Raw genomic sequence first — 19,840 nt, 5'->3', positions numbered from 1 at the left:
TCATGATGAGGTATTTTTTACTGGGTAGGAGTGTCAATTTTTCACCTTATTGGACTTGAAAAAGTTCAGATATTTATTACTTGGGTTAATTTGAAAATTAATATTTATTACTTGGGTTAATTTGAAAATTAAGATATTATATAAATGTACAGTATCATACAAAAGCTTGCTTGAACTACGATATTTAGAAAATATTACAAAACGGGTGCTATAGAAGAAAATCTATAAAGTTTTTATAAGTTGCCCTTTTTACGAATTGTAACCCCGATAAAGGAACGTCTAAGGGCATGCGTTGATCAGATACGTTGGATTCGTCACTATCTTAATTATGAATGCCTAAAAATAAGTTTTTTTTTACAGTGTCGGTATTTATGCTGCGAAAGAAGATTTTGTTTGATCCGGAAACCAGTATTATAAGGGTAATATTTTTATCTGTTTTTGGAAATTCTTTCATGAAAATCAGTTTTTCGTGGTTTCCTTTTATATGGAATGCAACAAAATTTTGGTTAAGCAATAACTTATTGAGTCGAATTTATGCGGCTTTTTATGGGTAATATATCGAAAATGCCATTTTCGCAATTTTTCTTATTATGAAAGAGTAATCAAGGGCACCAAGGTTATATTGGTAATCAAAGAATGTGATCCGGGGACAAAAACCAGACATGGAAAACACACACAACAAAGAACATGAAGTAACTAAAATCATACATACAAAGTAACGAAAGCAAATGAACAACTCGGACTCCACTAAACACTGGGAGTATGGACCAGGTGCACCGGTAGGGTAAAAGTCCTCTACTTTTCTAGAAACAACCGTCGAGTTGCTCATAAAAAGTCAAGTCCGGGGTAGACGATAGAGGAAAGGAAAACTATGACACGTTGAATAAATCAGTTTTCATGGGGCAGATGGATACACCACAACGATCAACGAGTTCATGATGACGACCATAAAACTTCTGTAGTGGTGACTTCAATCTTGTAGCAACATAACCCTGTTCCAGAAGCCTATTTGTTAGAAATCCAACGCGATACAAAAAGTCTGCGTAGTTTCGGCAAGCTCTGGCATAACGTATGAGTTGTGATATTAACACTCCATACGCAGGTGCTGAAGGGATGTTGCTACATATGAAAGGAAAGTTGACAGTTCTGTATGAAAAGTCATGTTCGTCTTAAAGTTTGGTCAATAGTTTCCTTAACCATCGATTTCTAAGTGTAGGTAAAGATATGAGACTGACTTCATAGTTTCTGTAGTATCCTTAACTCAAGTTCTTTGGGGTAGATGCGATGTATCAAATCCCCGAAATTAGGATTGTTTAAAGATAATACGTCATCTATATAGCGGATATTGTGATTAAAGGATATAGCTAAACGATATTCTTTCTTTCGGATCAGATCAGCTATAAAGTCAGCCTCAGAGTGAAGGCATAGGTCAGCAAGGAGAGGAGCACAATTTGTTCCCATTGGACTGCTGACGTTTGTTGAAAAACGCGTCCACCACACTGGACAAACATATTGTCGATTAAAAATTCTGGCATTTTGTAAACATCTTCCTCTGTATAGTATTTGTAAGATGATTTGAAATGATTTCTTACAAAGTAAGAGGAATCTCTACCAAGAACTATATATTTGTATCTAGGTCTACTATCGTTTTAGGAAAAACAACGGTGTATAATGTTTTTAAGTCGGGATTTTAACTGAGTATGGGAAATAGAAGTATACAGTGTTGAAAATCACAGGTTTTAATGCTACTGTATTCTTATAATAGTCTTGAACTGATTGTCTCCAAAAGATCTTTCGATTTTTTTCAGGATCCACATTGAATTAATACCACTACGGGGGTAACAAGTGTTGTGGTAGGACTGCAGACCCTTTGATAGCCGTGAGTATAGAAGTTAAAAGTTTTGAAAGGGGTTTGGTGGTACATTTTGTAGATCCAGCTGCTATGAAACGTTGCTTGTATGGATTCTTGTGGAGTTTAGGAATCCTATACGTAGACAGTAAATCACAATCATCGTCCCTGGTAGAGAGACCAAAAGAGGATAGAACAGATTTATGGTTTCCACAATCTCTTCTTTGCAGAGTGTGGTAGCAGTATAGGTCTTATCACTGCTATTATTTTCTACATCTTCCTATGATAATAAACATTGGATGTAAAACTTTTTGCAGACTAAACAATGTTGTTTTGGGCTTTGTCTGCTGGTACAACAACATATTTATCATGTATAGTCGACGATGTTTTTGTTTCATCGGGGTCTTTGAAAACTGATGTAGCATTGGCACTCATTGACCTACTTAAAACTTCAAAATTAAAGACCTCACGGCTTTTAACCACTCTGACAGAGAATCAATGTCTTCATGTTCTCGTTTTATCCATTTTCTTGCGTAGTCCTCCACGGCATCCATAGGAACTTTACAGTTATAATTCCAATTTATGGAGCGTGGTTCACGGTAATTGGGAACTTAAAAAACATATCACGCAGATATTCGTTTTCGATGGTTAAATCTCCCGTAAAAAAACTTGACCGGGAGGACTATATTTGAATTGAGAGTTTTTGCAAGAACAGTCAGGTGGTTCAATCTAATTAAAACTAGATCTTGTAATTTGTCCAATACGTTCCTGCATTCAATACGTAGTGGACAAATTACAAGATGTAGTTTTAATTAGATTGTCAGGTGGTTTAACCTTGAAGTCCTCAATCTCGAGGTTCTGCATATATAATAGTCTTTTACAATTGAAAATTTGGATCCAATGGATGAAGTATAGGAATAGGAAATCATTGGTATATGGATTTGTCTTTGAAATATGGGGGAAGAAATGATAGTTTTTCTTCATCTTGACTTTTCACACAAACTGGTTTTCAAAATGATGGCAACAAGTCTGTATTATGATGAGGTAGGGTCAGAAACAGTAGTGTCAAGACTTTTTTTGTAAACTGAGTGTAGTAGAGTGAGGGGTATAGAATAGTTTGGTTCTAATGTGATGAAGTCTAAGAGGTTTTGTATGAAAGGAAGGAGACCATCTATGGAGACATCGTGTGACTTAGGTGACGCATAGTCACCACAAGTCATCAAAAGAACCCCAGAAGAATTAATTGTGATAGTACTGAACAGAAAAATACTGCATATGCTATTTTTACTGAATCGTAAATACTCTAGGGGTTTTGACATTCAAACATATGCCAATCTAAGCGATTTTCGGTGGGGTTTAAGAAATATTGTTTTCAAATTACTCCGAAACCGTATGAGTTACCCCGACTTTTTGGTACCATTGGAAAGCAGGGACATTGGGCTACATGAAATTTACACATATGTTCATATAGATAGATAGATTGTTTATTATAGTGACATGTAAATGACTACAAACATCAATAGTAATTACAATAAATAAATATTCACCCGGCCCGTTGGACCTATAAATCACTTCGAACTTAGAAAATTATTATCGAGAAGTAATACACATTTGTAGTTTTAGTTATTTTACAAGTGATGTCCTAGGAAGACCAAGACGCTAGAACAATTGAATCACAACAATCTTGGCTTTTTGTGTCATTGGGGTACAAATATTGGCTTATACTGAAAACAATAATCCGATAATATATTCTTTAGCGACAAATTAATTCGGTTAGATATCTGGAAGTGGAGGCTGTAATGGACCCCAAATTCCATTGACCAATTATGTCGAAAAATGGGAGATGGAAATAGTTACAACGGTGAAAGTGGATGTCACCGAAAGGACGTTTATTAGTGGCAGACGGCCCCGTGCAGGTCCGGGTGTCAAACTTGTCGTAAAAGGTGACTAAATATTGTTCAGAACCCTAGCCGGGGGTTAGGGCGCTCTACACACAGAGTAACTGGGTCGTGTGCCCCAGGTGGTGGAATGGGGTATCCCTGGCGTGTTACATGCTGGGGTTGTCAGGCTATAATACGAAAAACCTGACCGCAAACCACAGCGGTGCACCGTGTTGGGAAAGATGCCACGTTCCTCGCACCTTAAAGAACCCTACGGTGGTATTCTCCCAGAGTAGGAACCATAGGGCTCCGCCACAGGAGGCTAAATTGCCCGACCTTACCCACCTCTCCCTATTTCCAGTGGCAATCAAAATTAGTCGACCCTATTATCCTTGGCTTGTGTCCCGTCCCATTTTTCATTTCATCATCGTTTCATGTTTATTTTATCATCCACTTCATGTTCATCGCCTGAATATAGCTGAAATATTGCTGCTCGGGCGTTAATCCCCAACTATCAATCAATCAATATTAATGGCGGACATCTTTGGAAGCACCAAACAGCTTCCGTATTTTCCTTTTTATTTCTACCCGACATTGATTAATCCGTATCAACTAAAAATTATACCCTTTTTGAAAAGAAAATTAATGTATAGTAAAAAAAAATAATACTAATTAAGGCACATTACTCATATAATGTTAATTAACAAAAATTGAAATAATCAACAAAACGTGTTATAAAATGAAATACGTTTATTTTCAATTTGCAAAGTGTCTGTCACGTGATAACAAAATGGCAGCGCCCACTAATTTGGTATTGAGTAAATCTGCAGGACTAATTGGTTAGATTTTATTGTAGAGAGACATTTCCCCGAGTACTTAATAGATATGCTAAATAGAGAGAACAATAACTACCTCTCTGTAATTGCAATTTGATATACAAGGATTCTGAATCAAATAATTCGGTCTTTGTCATTAGACATTACTGATAGCGTCAAAAATAAGCCCCAATTAATTTTTCAAACACGTACCACGAGTTATTATTCAATTTCTACCCATCATTTGCAATGGTGCACAACACATCCAAAATGTACAAGATTACAAATTCTGAATGAAATGTCCTATATTATATGTCATTTCATGTTTTTTTAAAGGCTATTACCACATACAATGACTTTATTACAATGAATGTTTAAAGTGTGTTGCGAATTAGGTGTTTTATTATATTACTCCTTTAACCAAATTTGTTGGGCATTAGTCTGCATTGCCAGGGATCTTTGATTTTACCCCTTGCTGGTAAGGATGTGAGTTTTGTAGAGTGCACCATGTTCATTGATTCATTGGGGTGATATGCATTGCATTGTGGTATGAGTTCAGCTAAAGGTTTGACATTGAGTTTTGTCAAAATATGTTATTGACTCCTTAAGTGGAAAAAGTGAAGAAGTACATATATCTTCCCCACACCGACCACACTTCCACTGCTCTTTGTAAATTTGTTTTCATACATGTATTAATTGAGTAAGTGGAGTGTACTTCTTTATCATGATTGGTACTGTAGGACATTGGCTTACAATGCTATAGAGGTCCTACATAATATAGGTTTTATCATTGCCACTACAATCATGAACTATTTTGTAGTTTGCATGTATATAGTTTATTACTGTTGTACCTAAGTTAAGGATGAAAAATTTAAAAAAAATGATAAACCAGACCATATATTATTCATGAAGATTACTAATTTTATTTTATTTTACTTCTACAGAGCGTGATACTAATGGAGATGTTCTGTGGACATGGTCATATCCAAATGTGTCGGAAGAAGAAAGAAATTTCTTTCTTAGGAAAAGTCAATTGGTTTTGACTACAGAGAATATTGTTCCTTTCTTCTACAGTCAGTGGAGAAGATATTGGTACTACATTTACACTTGCCAGGCTAATGATGGGGATAATTTACCAAAGGTATTTATTTATTTCTCTGTCTAAGAATCAGGCAAAATGGTTTGGAACATGAAGAATAAAAATGCAGAGATTTTGTTGCATTATCTAAGTATTGGTACCTCATACCCTCTAGAAATAACAATAAAGTCAGTGAACTTTGCCTTTTTGAGTTATTGTTAGGTAAAATTTAGTTGATATGCACTATGGGAAAATGTGGAAAAATTTTCCAGCACTTTTTCCTATATAAACAGTAAAAATATCTATGTCACAGACGCTTCAGGATAAATATGAATGACTTTTCTGTTGTTTCTTTATGTACTGAACATATTTCAGTCATAAAAAACCAAATTAGGATCAATGATGTGCCACCCATTGCCTGATTCTTACACAGAATGGTACTTAAAAACATGGTGACAAACTATACAGTGCTTTGCACATGATGAAAAAATCCAATTATTTATTATTGTACACTAATCTTTTGACGGACATTTTATGGTACACAGTTGTCTATTCACCCATCTTTTCATGTGACATACATGTACATGTACATGTACATGTATGGTAACTAAAAGTGCTTTGAGGGAATTTGATATCAATATTTGGGGTATTGAAAAAAAAGGATCATATATCATTATGTATCACTTACATTCTTTTACACAGCTGTTTATTTCAACTGTATTTGTGACATTCTGAAAATTTCTTTTTTTATGGAAACAGCAACTCCACAAATACTTGAAATGTAATCTAGGTGTGTAATGTTATGTAAACTTTAATACAAACTAAAATATTATGAAAAACTCAAATTTAACTACGAGGAAGAGGTTTGCCTATGCATTCAGAATGTTCAAAATTTGTATGGAATATTTATCAATTTATTTGCTTTTAACCAGACATCTTGTTACATATGTTGATATTCATTGTATTACAAAACAGTCAGACCACAAATCTTATGAATTGACAAAATAGAATTTAAATTTTGAAAGATAACCAGTGTTCTCCCCTGAATTTTCAGATAGCGCTGTATTCAGCACGCATGACACGACGTTAATACTTCTCGTGTCTAAACGTGCCACTTTGTATTTAATGTATTATATAAAAAATGATCAGTGTATTAAAAATGTACATTTGTACATTGCTGTTAATGTTTACATGAATTATTTGTGAGTAAATATTTTACCTTTTTTCTTCTTTTGCAGTAATTACAACTGTAATACCATTTTTTAGTTTTTCCTTTTTAAATTAACAGAGAAATTAACACATATATATTGTTTTACTTTTTATTCTACTTATTCAACAGGTTACACATTTCTCATTGGTACTTCAAGCAAAAGATTTCAATCCTGAAAAGTATGAAGTCATTGGTAAAATTTTATCAAAAAAGTACAGGAAAACTGGAAACCCTGCTGCTATGTTAGAATTATATTTACATGTAACTACACGAGGAACCTGTTCAACAGATGAGAATGGTAGATTTTCAGTTCGAGACTTTGATGCCAAGCATGCATATATAAATTCAAAATTAAAAGGTAATATAAGTATATTATTTAACAATTTTGATGAAAATGACATGTTTAGTCTCAATGCAGTTTAGATAAGTTAAAGTTTTAAACTACATATATATATATATAAACGTCTCAGAATGTGCTGACTCTATTCGCTACACTGCTCCATCGGATCAAATTGATACAGGGAAGATATGTAAATGTATAGAAAGGTCTGAAAAATTCCCAACGATGTTAGAACTGTCAAATTTGCGATGCAAATTTTTGGTCGTTCCCTCCGCGGGACTTGAATTCGTACTGCTGTGACATCTGTGGCAACACTGCCTGCACAAAGTCCAGTGCCCTAGACCACAAGTTCGAGTCCCGCGGAGGAAACGACCAAAAATTTGCATCACAAATTTCACAGTTCTAACATCGTTGGGAATTTTTCAGACCCTTATATATAGAGAATCATGCAAAATGTGATTCATATAACCCTTGTTGATAGGAGATAAAATTAGATAGAATGTACTGTAGAAATTAAAATTAAGGGAGATAATTCTGTAAATGACACTGAAAGACAATAGAAACTATTGGATTTTCCATGTTGATTATCTCCTAAGAGCAGGCAGATTGGAATGAATAATTATACATTTCAACATAAAGAGCTGTATAGTAACTTAATAACAAAAATAAAAACGTATCCTTTTTTGAGGTGTATCACATTTTATAGAATTTGCATGATTCTTACTAAGACTGATACTCTGTACTTGATCATTTATGCTGAGGTCAACTGCTGTTTCAGTAAGAGCAAAGGGAGCAGACTTTTTAATTAACTATTTCTAAAAGTAGTAGAATTAGACATTAATTTGGTAGCATCTGAGATGTCTTTCATGTTCAGAGAAATATTTTCAACCTACATGTACCCCTCTTGGTTTGATAGTCATAAATTCCCAAATCCTCTAATACATGTATAGACAAAATTTGACATAAACAGCAAATATGAAAGATGCCTTTACAACTGCTATGAAAATCAGAAGGCAACAATGAATCTTTTAGTGGTATACACCAGTATTTTACCTTACAGCTGAATAGCTTGATCTGTTTAAAAAAGTGTTATAGGAGAACTAAATCTATAACTGATAGTGAATGAATAACCAAAAAATTGGGCAGTATCATTATTCATTATAGTACTAATGTAATCATTTTTTTATTATTAGGTATTGTGTTAGCATTTGGACTTGAAACTATACTGATTTACACAGCGTTATTATTAAAGAAAAGAATAGCAATTTATTACCCTCAGAACCAGTTAGAGGACTTGTTAGAATTTGTCAGGTAAATTTGTTACTGTAAGTTAAAGGAATCTGGAAGCTGTGCTGCAACATATTGTAAATTCATGTGTATTTTCTTTACATGACTTTCTTGTCATTGAAATTGCTAATAATATATTCGACAACAAAAATGATAAATGATTGTCACATAATTATGTGTCTTATGTCATGGATTTTTGCATCTTAGTAAGACATGTGTAATGGTGTAACAAAATTTTTATTTGTACTGATATTCCACCATGGAATATGTATTAAAATGAAAGCAGGTAAAATTTTAAAATAACAAAAATGAGTTTGTGACATGGGCTTTGTCCCTTTTCATTTTCTTTTAAATTTTTCATGTTAAACTGATAAATATTCAGATTCCAGTGATCCATTTGTCAGAGCACCTTCCAATTAGAAAAAAAAATTAAAGTTCAAATCATAATTTACCAAGTGTTTTTATCAATCACATGATCCTAATCCCAAATCTTGGCCCTAGTGGGTCGAGAAACATGTAGACATTTGACAGGTTAAAATTTATATGTCTCAAACATTGTTGATATAGAATTCTAATGTGACATGCTTCAAAGCTCTTTAGACCACAGCCATGGTAAAAAAGTGATAAACACATGACCAACATTTTGTGCAGGATAAAAAATATGAAGAAATTAGTCCTATTAGAATTGCTATCGCTCGGATGTAAAATAATGTGACATAAATGGGCAGCCCGTGGTAAACCAATGATAACATGGAGTTTCCGTGATATATTTCTTAAACAATATGATGTCAACCAACATGAAGAATTTACTACATAATCTTTTAATTTGTATTTTTTTGGATAAATTTAGATCTTTACCTGCATTTGTGTGGCATAGACAGAATTGGGATATAGCCTATCCATACATCGAGCTGGATTCTACAGATTTAAATGATTTATCACAGAAAAGCAGTTATATAGCTGGATTTACTGATGCATCTATTGAGGGGAGGTAATTTTGTAATCATTAATTCATTAAGCTTTAATAAGTTATGAAAATTGATTGATTGATTGTTGGGGTTTAACGCCCGAGCAGCAAGTTATGAAAATTAGATACCTTCTCAGTAAAGTTGAGTGATATTGAAGTTTATTCAGTCAGAATTGTATCAAAATTTTGGAATTTTTTCATTATATTATACCACCAACAAAACTTTAAACAATTGTTACAAAAATATACAGTTTTACATGGATAAAATGCTTTAGAACATACATTGCAGTCTTGTTTGTTATTGAAGTTACTGAGGTTAACAATGTTGGAAAATTTGCTTTCATGATTTCATTAAGCACTAAAATTATAATTGTTTGCTGATTTGAAAGTATCACACAGTGCATACATGACTGAAAAAAATCATTTTATCATTTACAAATTATAAAATATATGACAGACATGTACTCTATGTTAATGCAGTTTGTATACATGTTATATTTATTTCATTTATATATGTGTATTTGCAGGACAGAATTATATGATCTTTTTATCAATCCTACAACTAATCAAATAGTCACAGCTACACATGCTAAAGGTATGTACAGTCACATTCAAATAGTCACAGCTACACATCCTAAAGGTTTGTATTGTCTCAGTCAAATAGTCACAGCTACATAAGCTAAAGGTTTGTACAGTCACATTCAAATAGTCACAGCTACATATGCTAAAGGTTTGTATTGTCTCAGTCAACTAGTGACAGCTACACTGGCTAAAGATTTGTATTGTCTCCTTCGAATAGTTACAGCTACACTGGCTAAAGATTTGTATTGTCTCCATTGAATAGTGACAGCTACACTGACTAAAGGTTTGTATGGTCGTTGTCGAATAGTTACAGCTACACTGGCTAAAGATTTGTATTGTCCCTGTCAAATAGTGACAGCTACACTGGCTAAAGATTTGAAATGGTCTCTGTCGAAAAGTGACAGCTACACTGGCTAAAGTTTGTACTGTTTCAGTCAAATAGTCACAACTACAAATTCTTAAAGGTATGTATTCTCATTCTATTTGGTATCTGATCTACAACTTAAATCATGTTGCTATGGTCTGTGTATGAGAATATCTTTCTGTAAATGAAACAGAAAAGATTTTTTTCTCAAATCTTTGATTTCAAGTGTCTGATAAAGACCAGGTTTCATATTCTCCTTAAATCTCTGCATCTATCCTCATATCTTCAAATTTGAGCAGTCTGGTTGATTGAAATTTGCAGTTGTCAGTTGAGAAAGGATCTTAGGAAAAACTAAATTTTATGAAACCAAGGTCAAGTTATGAGTGTTGAGCAAATATTTGTAGAAATTAGGATTTTTAGAATTTTCATGGACCTTGGCCTTGGTCTTAGACACATATAAGGTCTGTAACAGAATAAAAATACATGTTCATGACCAGCTTAGGTAAATTAGGCAATACTTAAGGACAGAGATATAAATCTGTTCAAATGCTCATAGTGTATTGTTTTATTTTTAATGGAAGATTTAAATTTCATGAGAAAATGATTTTTCGGAATATACAGTATTGAGATAGGGTCGTGATTTTAGTCATATTGATACCCAACAACAGACTGTTATGATTAAAATTTCATTTGATATTACATTTTTTTCAAACTTTATAAACACTTCACTGTAATTTTTTTCTTATTTTTCATCTACAGAATCTTTTGCAATGGGAAAACTTCACAAAGATACAGCAATATTTATGGTAAATTCTGGGGAAAAAGAGGATATCACTGATGAACAGTTGATAAAGGTAATCTAGTAACTTTTAGCAATAGGTAATTTCACTCTCGGACCTCCTCCTGCCAAAACATTGCATCAAGTATATAAATCCGCAGATCTCTAAATATAAAGTAGAAGTTGAAAATAGCAAAAAATGATGGAGAAAATCTATAAGTAGGACAATCAATGTATTGTCGTTTATAACCATAACTAACCAAATATGCTGGAAGATTTAACTCGTGCGTCATTTGCACACTCGTTAAATCTAGGTGTTCCTAAAAAGTTGTGATCATTTTTGGTTATTCACTCTTTCCAATTAATTATTGTATCATTTTATTTTCAACTCGAAAATGTATCATTACATTTTACTTAGATTTTCTTATAGTTGTGTGTTTATTTTACAATTTATAACTACCAGGATATTGAAAGAAAATAGAAATTTTATGTTTTTTTCCAAACAAATATCATATCTTATACTGCGAAAGTACTTACATTTGTGGGGGTACCAATTTTCTTGGATTTCCTGGTTGACTCAAACCACGAAATTAAATTACCAACGTAATACATATTTTTTTCGTTTATTTGTACTGTGGGATATGCCAAATCACTAAATTAAGAATCCACGAATCAACATTTTGTCTGCAGTCCATGAAAATTGATATCTATGAATAAAAGTACCTTCACAGTAATCAAGTTCTATATACACATGTACTTTATTTTGTTTGTTAAGATAAAAATGTGCTTCCTTTTTAATAGTAAAAAGTTGATGTCAAATGACAAGGTTTAACGAGATAAGTTGGTGAACTTTATCAACATTACACTGTTTTAATACTTTAAACTATTGCAATGCTTTTATACCCCCCTCAACAAGTGGGTGGTATATTGGAATCACCTTGTCTGTCAGTCCATCTGTCCAAATTTTGTCCCAATTATCTTGGGTCCCAATGGATGAATTAATTTCAAATTTGTTGTGTGGCTTCATTTAAATGAGGCAGCACGTTGTAAGGGATTTTGGTCACTCCACTATATAATCTTCCTGTATGAGTGGGGGTATGCCTAGCATGACAACATGTGCCACTTTACTTTATTACATGCACCGTGTTGGGAAAGATGCCACGTTCCTTGCACGTTAAAGAACCCTACTGTGGTATTCTCCCAGAGTAGGAACCATAGGGCTCCGCCACAGGAGGCTAAATTGCCCAACCCTACCCATCTCTCCCTATTTCCAGTGGCAATCAAAATTTGTCGACCCCATTATCCTTGTGTCCCATCCCTTTTTCATTTCATCATCATTTCATGTTCATTTTATCATCAATTTCATGTTCATCGTCTGAATATAGCTGAAATATTGCTGCTCGGATGTTAAACCCCAACCAACAAACAAACAAACAAACAAACAATACATGTATTTAAAATGTAATTGGGTTCCAATTTAAATAATAAGAAGTCTTATAAATAAATTTTAATATTATATTAGCCCATTTTTCCTCAAAATTGCAAAAGTAATAACTAAATTGCAGTACTAAATGTCCATGATTATTTTTTTAATTAATCTGTACATAGAAATATTTGTACAAAGAATGTGGAAGGACCATTTCTTCATTGTGTTATAATTTTATTTTCCAGGAAATTGCATCAAAGACAAGGGAGCTAATTAACAATTTAAAGTCACTATGTGTGACAGGAGAAGATAATAAACAATATATAACATTAGAAGTGTTACGAGAGCGGAAAATGACACCAGCTACAGAAAACTTTCTATTTAATTTAGCTGCTTGTGAAGGACTGGTACCAATGTAAAGGAACAATAAACCACCAAATTTTTAATACAAAATTCTTTGAAAGTATATTTGAATGATATTCATATCAGGAATCAAATTTTAATTCAGAGAATGTAATGATGAAAAAAAACATATAGATATATTATTTTGCTTATCCATGAAGGAGAGATCAAATGAGGAAACAATTTTACTTTGTTTTATTCCTGTGGAGTATCCATTTTCTTGGAAGAAAAACTTGTGGATGTTGGGTATCAATTTTTTGAAAAAGTTTCAATGTAGGGTATAAAAAAATTATGGAAAAACTTTTGAATGATGGATAGGAATGTTAGTTTTCTTAAAACGAATGTTAGAATATCACCCTCGGAGATGTTTGATAATATTACCCTTGGAGATGTTTGATAATTTTCCAATTACTTTGCATTAGAAATTTCTTACTCAGATAAAGATTTTTTTCTCTGTCTATAAATATGCTTCTGTATCATTGCTTAAATAATTCCATTTTTGTTTCATTGTTCTCACTCACATTCGAAATTTTGTTACGTAGCCAATTTGTTGATCTGTTCTGATTTACTGATAGTCTATATTGCTTCTTTAGTTTTCTACCTAATAAATTATGTCACCTTCAAATATACCAGCATTTACAAATTACTAAATTTGTTTAAATATCGTTGAAAAAAAAACATGTTTTATATGCATGAAATTCATGACTTTACTGTGAAAGATACTTTTGTTCATTGACCATAAATTGTTTTTGTGGTTCTATAACATTTTATTGGTCTGAGGGTAATTCATCAATTTTAATAAACTTGGTTTTTAAATTTTATGGTTTACCAAACCCTAATACAAAGTATGAATGGAACAATCATATTGTTAATGAATTTACAGTTAATACTCATGATTGCCTATTTCAATATAATAATTTCATTGCTGTTTGTATTTATAGCATTATATGAATGCCATATCAAAACCCATGTTATGCAAGATGTTTATGAATGTTAGAAATTGTTCATTTTAGAAAATTTTAATACTGTTATGCACAATAAATGCAATATTTAATTAATCATTATTGATACTCACTGCAAACAAAGTTTAGGGGTCTATTATATAATATTGTCTGTAGCTTCTCTGTTTTTGCTCAATGAATTTTCAGGAAACTTCATTAGATCACTAATTAAAATCAGTGTTTGATGAATTGAGCTCCAGAATTTAACTGGTCCTAACAGTAATATGCATCTCTGTTATTTGTTATCCCCCATTCCATGGACTATTGTATTATAAAGCAGAGTAGTGTTTTATATACTATAGTATCCATGTTTGAGATGCATTTAAGAATTTCTCCGTCTAAAAATCAGGCAAAATGTGTATAAGGTGTGGCACATGAAGAAAAACAAGACAGAGATTTTATTGCATTAATCAAGTATTTATACCCGATAACCTCCAGAAATAACCATCAAAGCGTTTGTAAAATTTGCCTTCTTAAGCTATTGATAGATCAAGTTTAGTTGAAATGCACTATGGAAATTTATGGGGAAAATTTTTCCTGCACTTTTTCCTTATATAAGCAGTCAAAAAATATATATGTCACAGATGCTTCAGGATAAATTTAAATAGCTTTTCAGTTGATTTCTAGATGTATTGAATATATTTGAGGCAAAAAATACCAAATTGAGGAATATGATGTGCCACCCATTGCCTGATTCTTGCACAGAATCATACTTAATATGTTAAAAATCAGAGTAGTCAGAAAAGTAGCTAAACATTTCATATACATAATGGTTCTATGAACTCTTGTTTCGTGACTGTCAGTGCATTGGTCTTTTCATTAAAAACGTTGCCCACATTCTTGTTCAGTGCAAGGATTTTTATAGATAGTAGTCAATATTTTAACTCCTTGTCCAGTGACGATTTCTCTAGCCTCTTCCTGTTTATATACATGATTCTTTGTTTAGTAAATGTACCAGGGGCGTAATGATGTGTACTCAAAAACAAATCATTAGGATCGCGCCCACCTCGGGAGAGGTGGCATTACGATGGGGGTCTGGGACTAATTACCGTTTTCTTGCACTTCAATTGCTGTTAGAAAAATATATTTCATGAGACTCAGTTTGAACTTCGACTGATACATGAGTATATTAAGGCTCTGACTGAACTAAATGCTGTCTTGTCGATACGCACAATTTTAATGACTTTGACTACCTTTATCACGAGGGCCCAATGATTTTTTTTCAATTTTACATCGATCCCTGTTTTCACCTATGGATAGCCTGTAGCTGCGAACAACCAGGGTGAAAAATATTAATCCACGGCAAGAAACGTAACGTGTCTTCAATGAACGGCAGCTCTGCTGAGGAAAGCCTGACGACAAAGGATAACATTGCACGCAGGCCCAGCGAAATACATTGTACTACATTGCATTTTCAGACTTTATTAGCAACATGAAAAAAGACTTTAGTAGAAAAAAAAACTAATTGAGGGACCAGACAATCCTGACTTGGGACAGACGTAAAAAAGTAAATGCAACAGGAAGACGGACATACGCCAGCGAAACCGAGAACATGACTCGAAGATCCTACGAAACAAACTTGCATCTTTCATGTAATAAATATCTCATACGTACAAGATTGAAGTCATCACTACAGAAGTTTCATGGTCGTCGTCATAAACTCATGAATCGTTACGGTGTATCCATCTGCAACAAGAAAACTGATTTATTCAACGTGTCATAGTTTTACTTCCCTCTTTCGTCTACCCCGGACTTGACTTTTTATGAGCAACTCGGCGGATGTATCTAGAAAAGCAGAGGACGCTTACCCTACCGGAACACATGGTCCATGCTCCCAGTTTTTAGTGGAGTCGAGTTGCTCATTTACTTTTGTTACTTTGTATGTATTATTTTAGTTACTTAATGTTCTTTGTTGTGTATGTCTGCTTTCTATGTCTGGCCTTTGTCCCTGGATTACATTCTTTTGATTCCCGCTATAACCTTGGTTCCCTTCATTACTCTTTTACACCTGAATTGGGCAATAATCCATTTGTTACATTTTTCCGTCTCATGAATGGATTAATGGAATGGGGTTAACATACATTTTATTTTTATTAGATCGATCTATACATGGTAGGTTAATTATAATGGTGAACTTTTCCCCATTTTTATGTCATTACTCTGTACTTTTCACCGTCACTCCGACTTATATATGTTAGGATAAAGTGGAGGAAAACCTTCTGTTTCTTTTTTGCCATTTTGAACTTTGTGCAATATAAAACTTAAGGAAAGTAAATCAAGAAACGTACGCGGATTGAGATCCATAATTCCGGTTTTAGTATTGGATGACATTATATATGAGAATATAAAAGGAATGGAAATTATTGGCATAGAAGAAAAAATATGATGTCAAAGAAAGAACAACCGAACTTAGATGAATAAGTATTTAAAATCAAAATGTACCACCTTAGACTGGTATTCTACAGCAAAGACGTTCTTTTATTTTTGCTGATTTTTCTGTGTACGCAACTGCGTTTTTGCGTTTAGGGAGCCACGCCCCAGGACTACCATATAGATTCATTTTCCAAGACAAAAAATGTTCGGAAATGGTATGTTTTTCCTTGCATAAAAACGTAAACATGCATAAAAACAAGCATAATTAGTATAGTTCACATTCCAAAGTAAAAAAAATCCATGCTTCATACTACAATTAAGGTAAAGGAATGATATTCACAATATCTCGTTTATTTGTTCTTAAATATGGATTGAAAAGAGGAGGGGCGATAAAGGGTCTTATTGGCCTAATATACAACCGAAAATTAATCATGAAGTATTGAATTATTTAATTGTGAATTTGGAGACTCGAATCCATCACAAATTAGAGAACATACACTTCTTATAATAGATAAACTAAAAAAATTCCTCGTAGTTTACCAATATCCAGATATTCTGTCAAATTTGGAACTTTTTGGTTAGTTTGTAGTTTGTGGTCATATTTTTTGGCAAGGAAAAGGTGTCCACACCCAAGAAATAACTTCATATTTAGTGCCAATATTCAAACGATTACTTCCCTTGTTTCCCTTGTATAATAAACAAATTTTCTTGTTATAGTAGTATTAGTGGCTGAACTGACTGCTATTTTTTGGTGAGTACGTCCAATACATTACAGTCACCTACATTATGCTATGTATCTTTAATTAGTGGACAAATATCTTTATGTGGAGAACGTTAACACTTCAGTATTTCACTGCAAATGAGTGTCTATTGAAAACTAGAGGATCCCAGGAGCCTGAATCGCTTACCAGGTTCATTTTTTCGCTTTAAAGGGTATTGACTCGAACGAAGAGTCTTCCCACAACTTCGACCAATGGAAAGTTTTGTAGGCCTTATCGTAAAGATCATTTCATCAACTGAAAGTTTTTTCCTATCTATTATGGTTTTCAAGATTTTACCTATAAACTGCAAAACCACGTCGTTTTCCGCGTTTCAGGGGCAATTACTCTAACAAGGTATCGTCCTATAACTTCGAACAAAAAGAAACGTTTATAAGCCTTAAATTATTAGGATAAATTCATTTATTGAAAGTTTTGGCTAAAAACTGCAAAAATGAATTGTTTTTGTTTTTCAAAGGCGATAACTCGAACAAGGGGGCGCCCTACAACTTCGAATTCTAACAAATAGGCTTCTGGAACATGGTATGTTGCTACATGATTGAAGTCATCACTACAGAAGTTTTATGGTCGTCATCATGAACTCGTGGATCGTTACGGTGTATCCATCTGCACCATGAAAACTGATCTGTTCAACGTGTCATAGTTTCCCTTTCCTCTTTCGTCTACCCCAGACTCTACATTTAATGAGCAACTCGTTGGGTGTTTAAAAAAAGCAGAGGACGCTTAACCTACCGGTGCACATGGTCCATGCTCCCAGTTTTTCGTGGAGTCCGAGTTGCTCATTTGCTTTTGTTACATTGTATGTATGATTTTAGTTACTATGTTCTATAAGTAGGTATGGCGGTTATCTATAATCTTGAACGGATCAAAACCCAAACGCTATTTTTGTGCAGGATACCTTAAGAAACATTCATGCAATTTTGTATTTCAAACTGCCAAACAGTTTCATAGAAAAAGATGTTCAAAAAATTTTACAGACGACAACGGACGCCAAATTACGACAATAATTCAGGTGGGCCTTTGGGCCAGATGTGCTAAATAAAAGAAGGAATCTAGACCTTAGTGGTTGATAGAGTTAGTCATGCGTTAAGGGAGTATATGAACACTGTAAAGATTTGTGTAAAATATATTATTTATTTGTGTCATTAGGTAATTGACATTTTACCATCGTTTTTTTCAGGTTTGCATCAGCAAAAAAAGTTGGCGATTAGGATGGCATATTTCACAGTTTGTACTCTTTCATTTTCATAATGTTGTTTGAGTTATCAAAATTTTCCTAAAAGCATTTTGATTATTTTGAAAATTTGTGGTGAAATTTGTCATTAAAAAAAAAGACCCATTAGAGTAAAAAGATTCCAAGAACATAAAAAAAATACATTGATAATTAAAACACGTGAGACTTTTCAAAGCATGAGAGTGCGGAAAATGTTTGTTTGTTTGTTTGTTTGTTTGGGTTTAACGTCCGAGCAGCAATATTTCAGCTATATTCAGACGATGAACATGAAATTGATGACAATGAACATGAAATGATGATGAAATGAAAAAGGGATGGGACACAAGGACAATGGGGTCGACAAATTTTGATTGCCACTGGAAATAGGGAGAGGTGGGTAGGGTCGGGCAATTTAGTCTCCTGTGGCGGAGCCCTATGGTTCCTACTCTGGGAGAATACCACAGTAGGGTTCTTTAACGTGCGAGGAACGTGGCATTTTCCCAACACGGTGCACCACTATGGTTTGCGGTCAGGTTTCCCGGTTAAAAAATGAGAAACAAGCGATTTGTATCTTATGAATATAAGTTTTCAATAAGTAGTTTTGAAAACACCTATACACTGTAGTTGTCTTCTTAAAAATCAAGCAAACTTCTCGTTTTAAAACAAAACAATATGTTATAATTTGACTTGAACATTGTGCAACGTAGACAAGACATAAAATGTGTATACTTTGATTAACAAGTAATATGAGTAGGAAGAATGGTACAGCTCGTTAATGATATAAAGAAATTCAGTCTCGTATTAATATAAAAAACAATTCGCCTCGGAGAGAAGCACAGTTAGTTCCCATTGGAATGCCAACTTGCTGTTGAAAAATAGCTCCTCAAAATGTGACAAATATGTTATCAATGAGGAAATCAAGCTTATTGCAAACCCGCCTTTCTGTGTAGCACACTTTGTCCGTTTGCTATGTTTTAGAAAAAATATGTGGATTTGTAACCATTAACAACATAATTTTTCGATTTTACGAATAATTCTTTTCAAACGAGATTCCAATTTAACATGTGGCAATACAATGTAAAGAGTGGAGAAGTAAAAAGTTTGGAGAGAATTTATTTCCGAAAAGCTGCGGGATTTTAGTTTTTGAAGTAAATCATTAGAATGTTTAGGTATCCACATATAATTAATGCCACTACGACAGTAGGTGGTATTTTCTACATCAACAATCCTAAATTTGAAGAGTTGACAGGGTTTGAGACCAAGGTTTCAGAAATTACGTCTAAATCCCCCCCCCCACTGAAATCAAGATTTTGATAAAAAAAAAAAAATACAATTTTCCTGACAAACAGATAACAATTATATCCATTATGTCAACAAATTTATTTTTCGTACGATATTTCTTATTATATTCAACTTGAACTTGACGTGTCTTCCCCAAAAAGCTGAAATTTAAGGACTGTGCCAACTTGTGTTCTTGTCGAAATATGTTTTTTTTT

At 33.4% G+C, this 19,840-nt stretch overlaps 1 protein-coding gene across 1 annotated transcript; it reads left to right on the top strand.

Moving 5' to 3' along the window:
• Positions 1 to 4,505: 4,505 nt before the first annotated feature.
• On the top strand, positions 4,506 to 14,036 carry LOC148620727 (DENN domain-containing protein 10-like). Its single transcript, XM_088574474.1, has 8 exons — positions 4,506 to 4,568; positions 5,489 to 5,685; positions 6,962 to 7,190; positions 8,366 to 8,483; positions 9,310 to 9,450; positions 9,954 to 10,021; positions 11,132 to 11,226; positions 12,822 to 14,036. The coding sequence occupies exons 1-8, from the start codon at positions 4,520 to 4,522 to the stop codon at positions 12,993 to 12,995; spliced, it is 1,071 nt and encodes a 356-aa protein (XP_088430600.1). The 5' UTR covers positions 4,506 to 4,519; the 3' UTR covers positions 12,996 to 14,036.
• The last annotated feature ends 5,804 nt before the right edge of the window (positions 14,037 to 19,840 follow it).

This window comes from Perna viridis, chromosome 3 (assembly GCF_037379345.1).
Source record: "Perna viridis isolate PV_CMFRI_1.1 ecotype Kerala chromosome 3, ASM3737934v1, whole genome shotgun sequence".
Classification (NCBI taxonomy): domain Eukaryota; kingdom Metazoa; phylum Mollusca; class Bivalvia; order Mytilida; family Mytilidae; genus Perna; species Perna viridis.
This window is presented reverse-complemented; position numbering and strand designations above follow the sequence as displayed.

Bases quoted from the DNA above. Each gene is read 5' to 3' on its own strand.
- LOC148620727 (XM_088574474.1), top strand. From the start codon at position 4,520: ATGGCAGCGCCCACTAATTTGGTATTGAGTAAATCTGCAGGACTAATT. The intron at 7,191-8,365 runs GTAATATAAGTA...TTTTATTATTAG, and splicing joins TATAAATTCAAAATTAAAAG to GTATTGTGTTAGCATTTGGA. The intron at 10,022-11,131 runs GTATGTACAGTC...TTTCATCTACAG, and splicing joins CACAGCTACACATGCTAAAG to AATCTTTTGCAATGGGAAAA.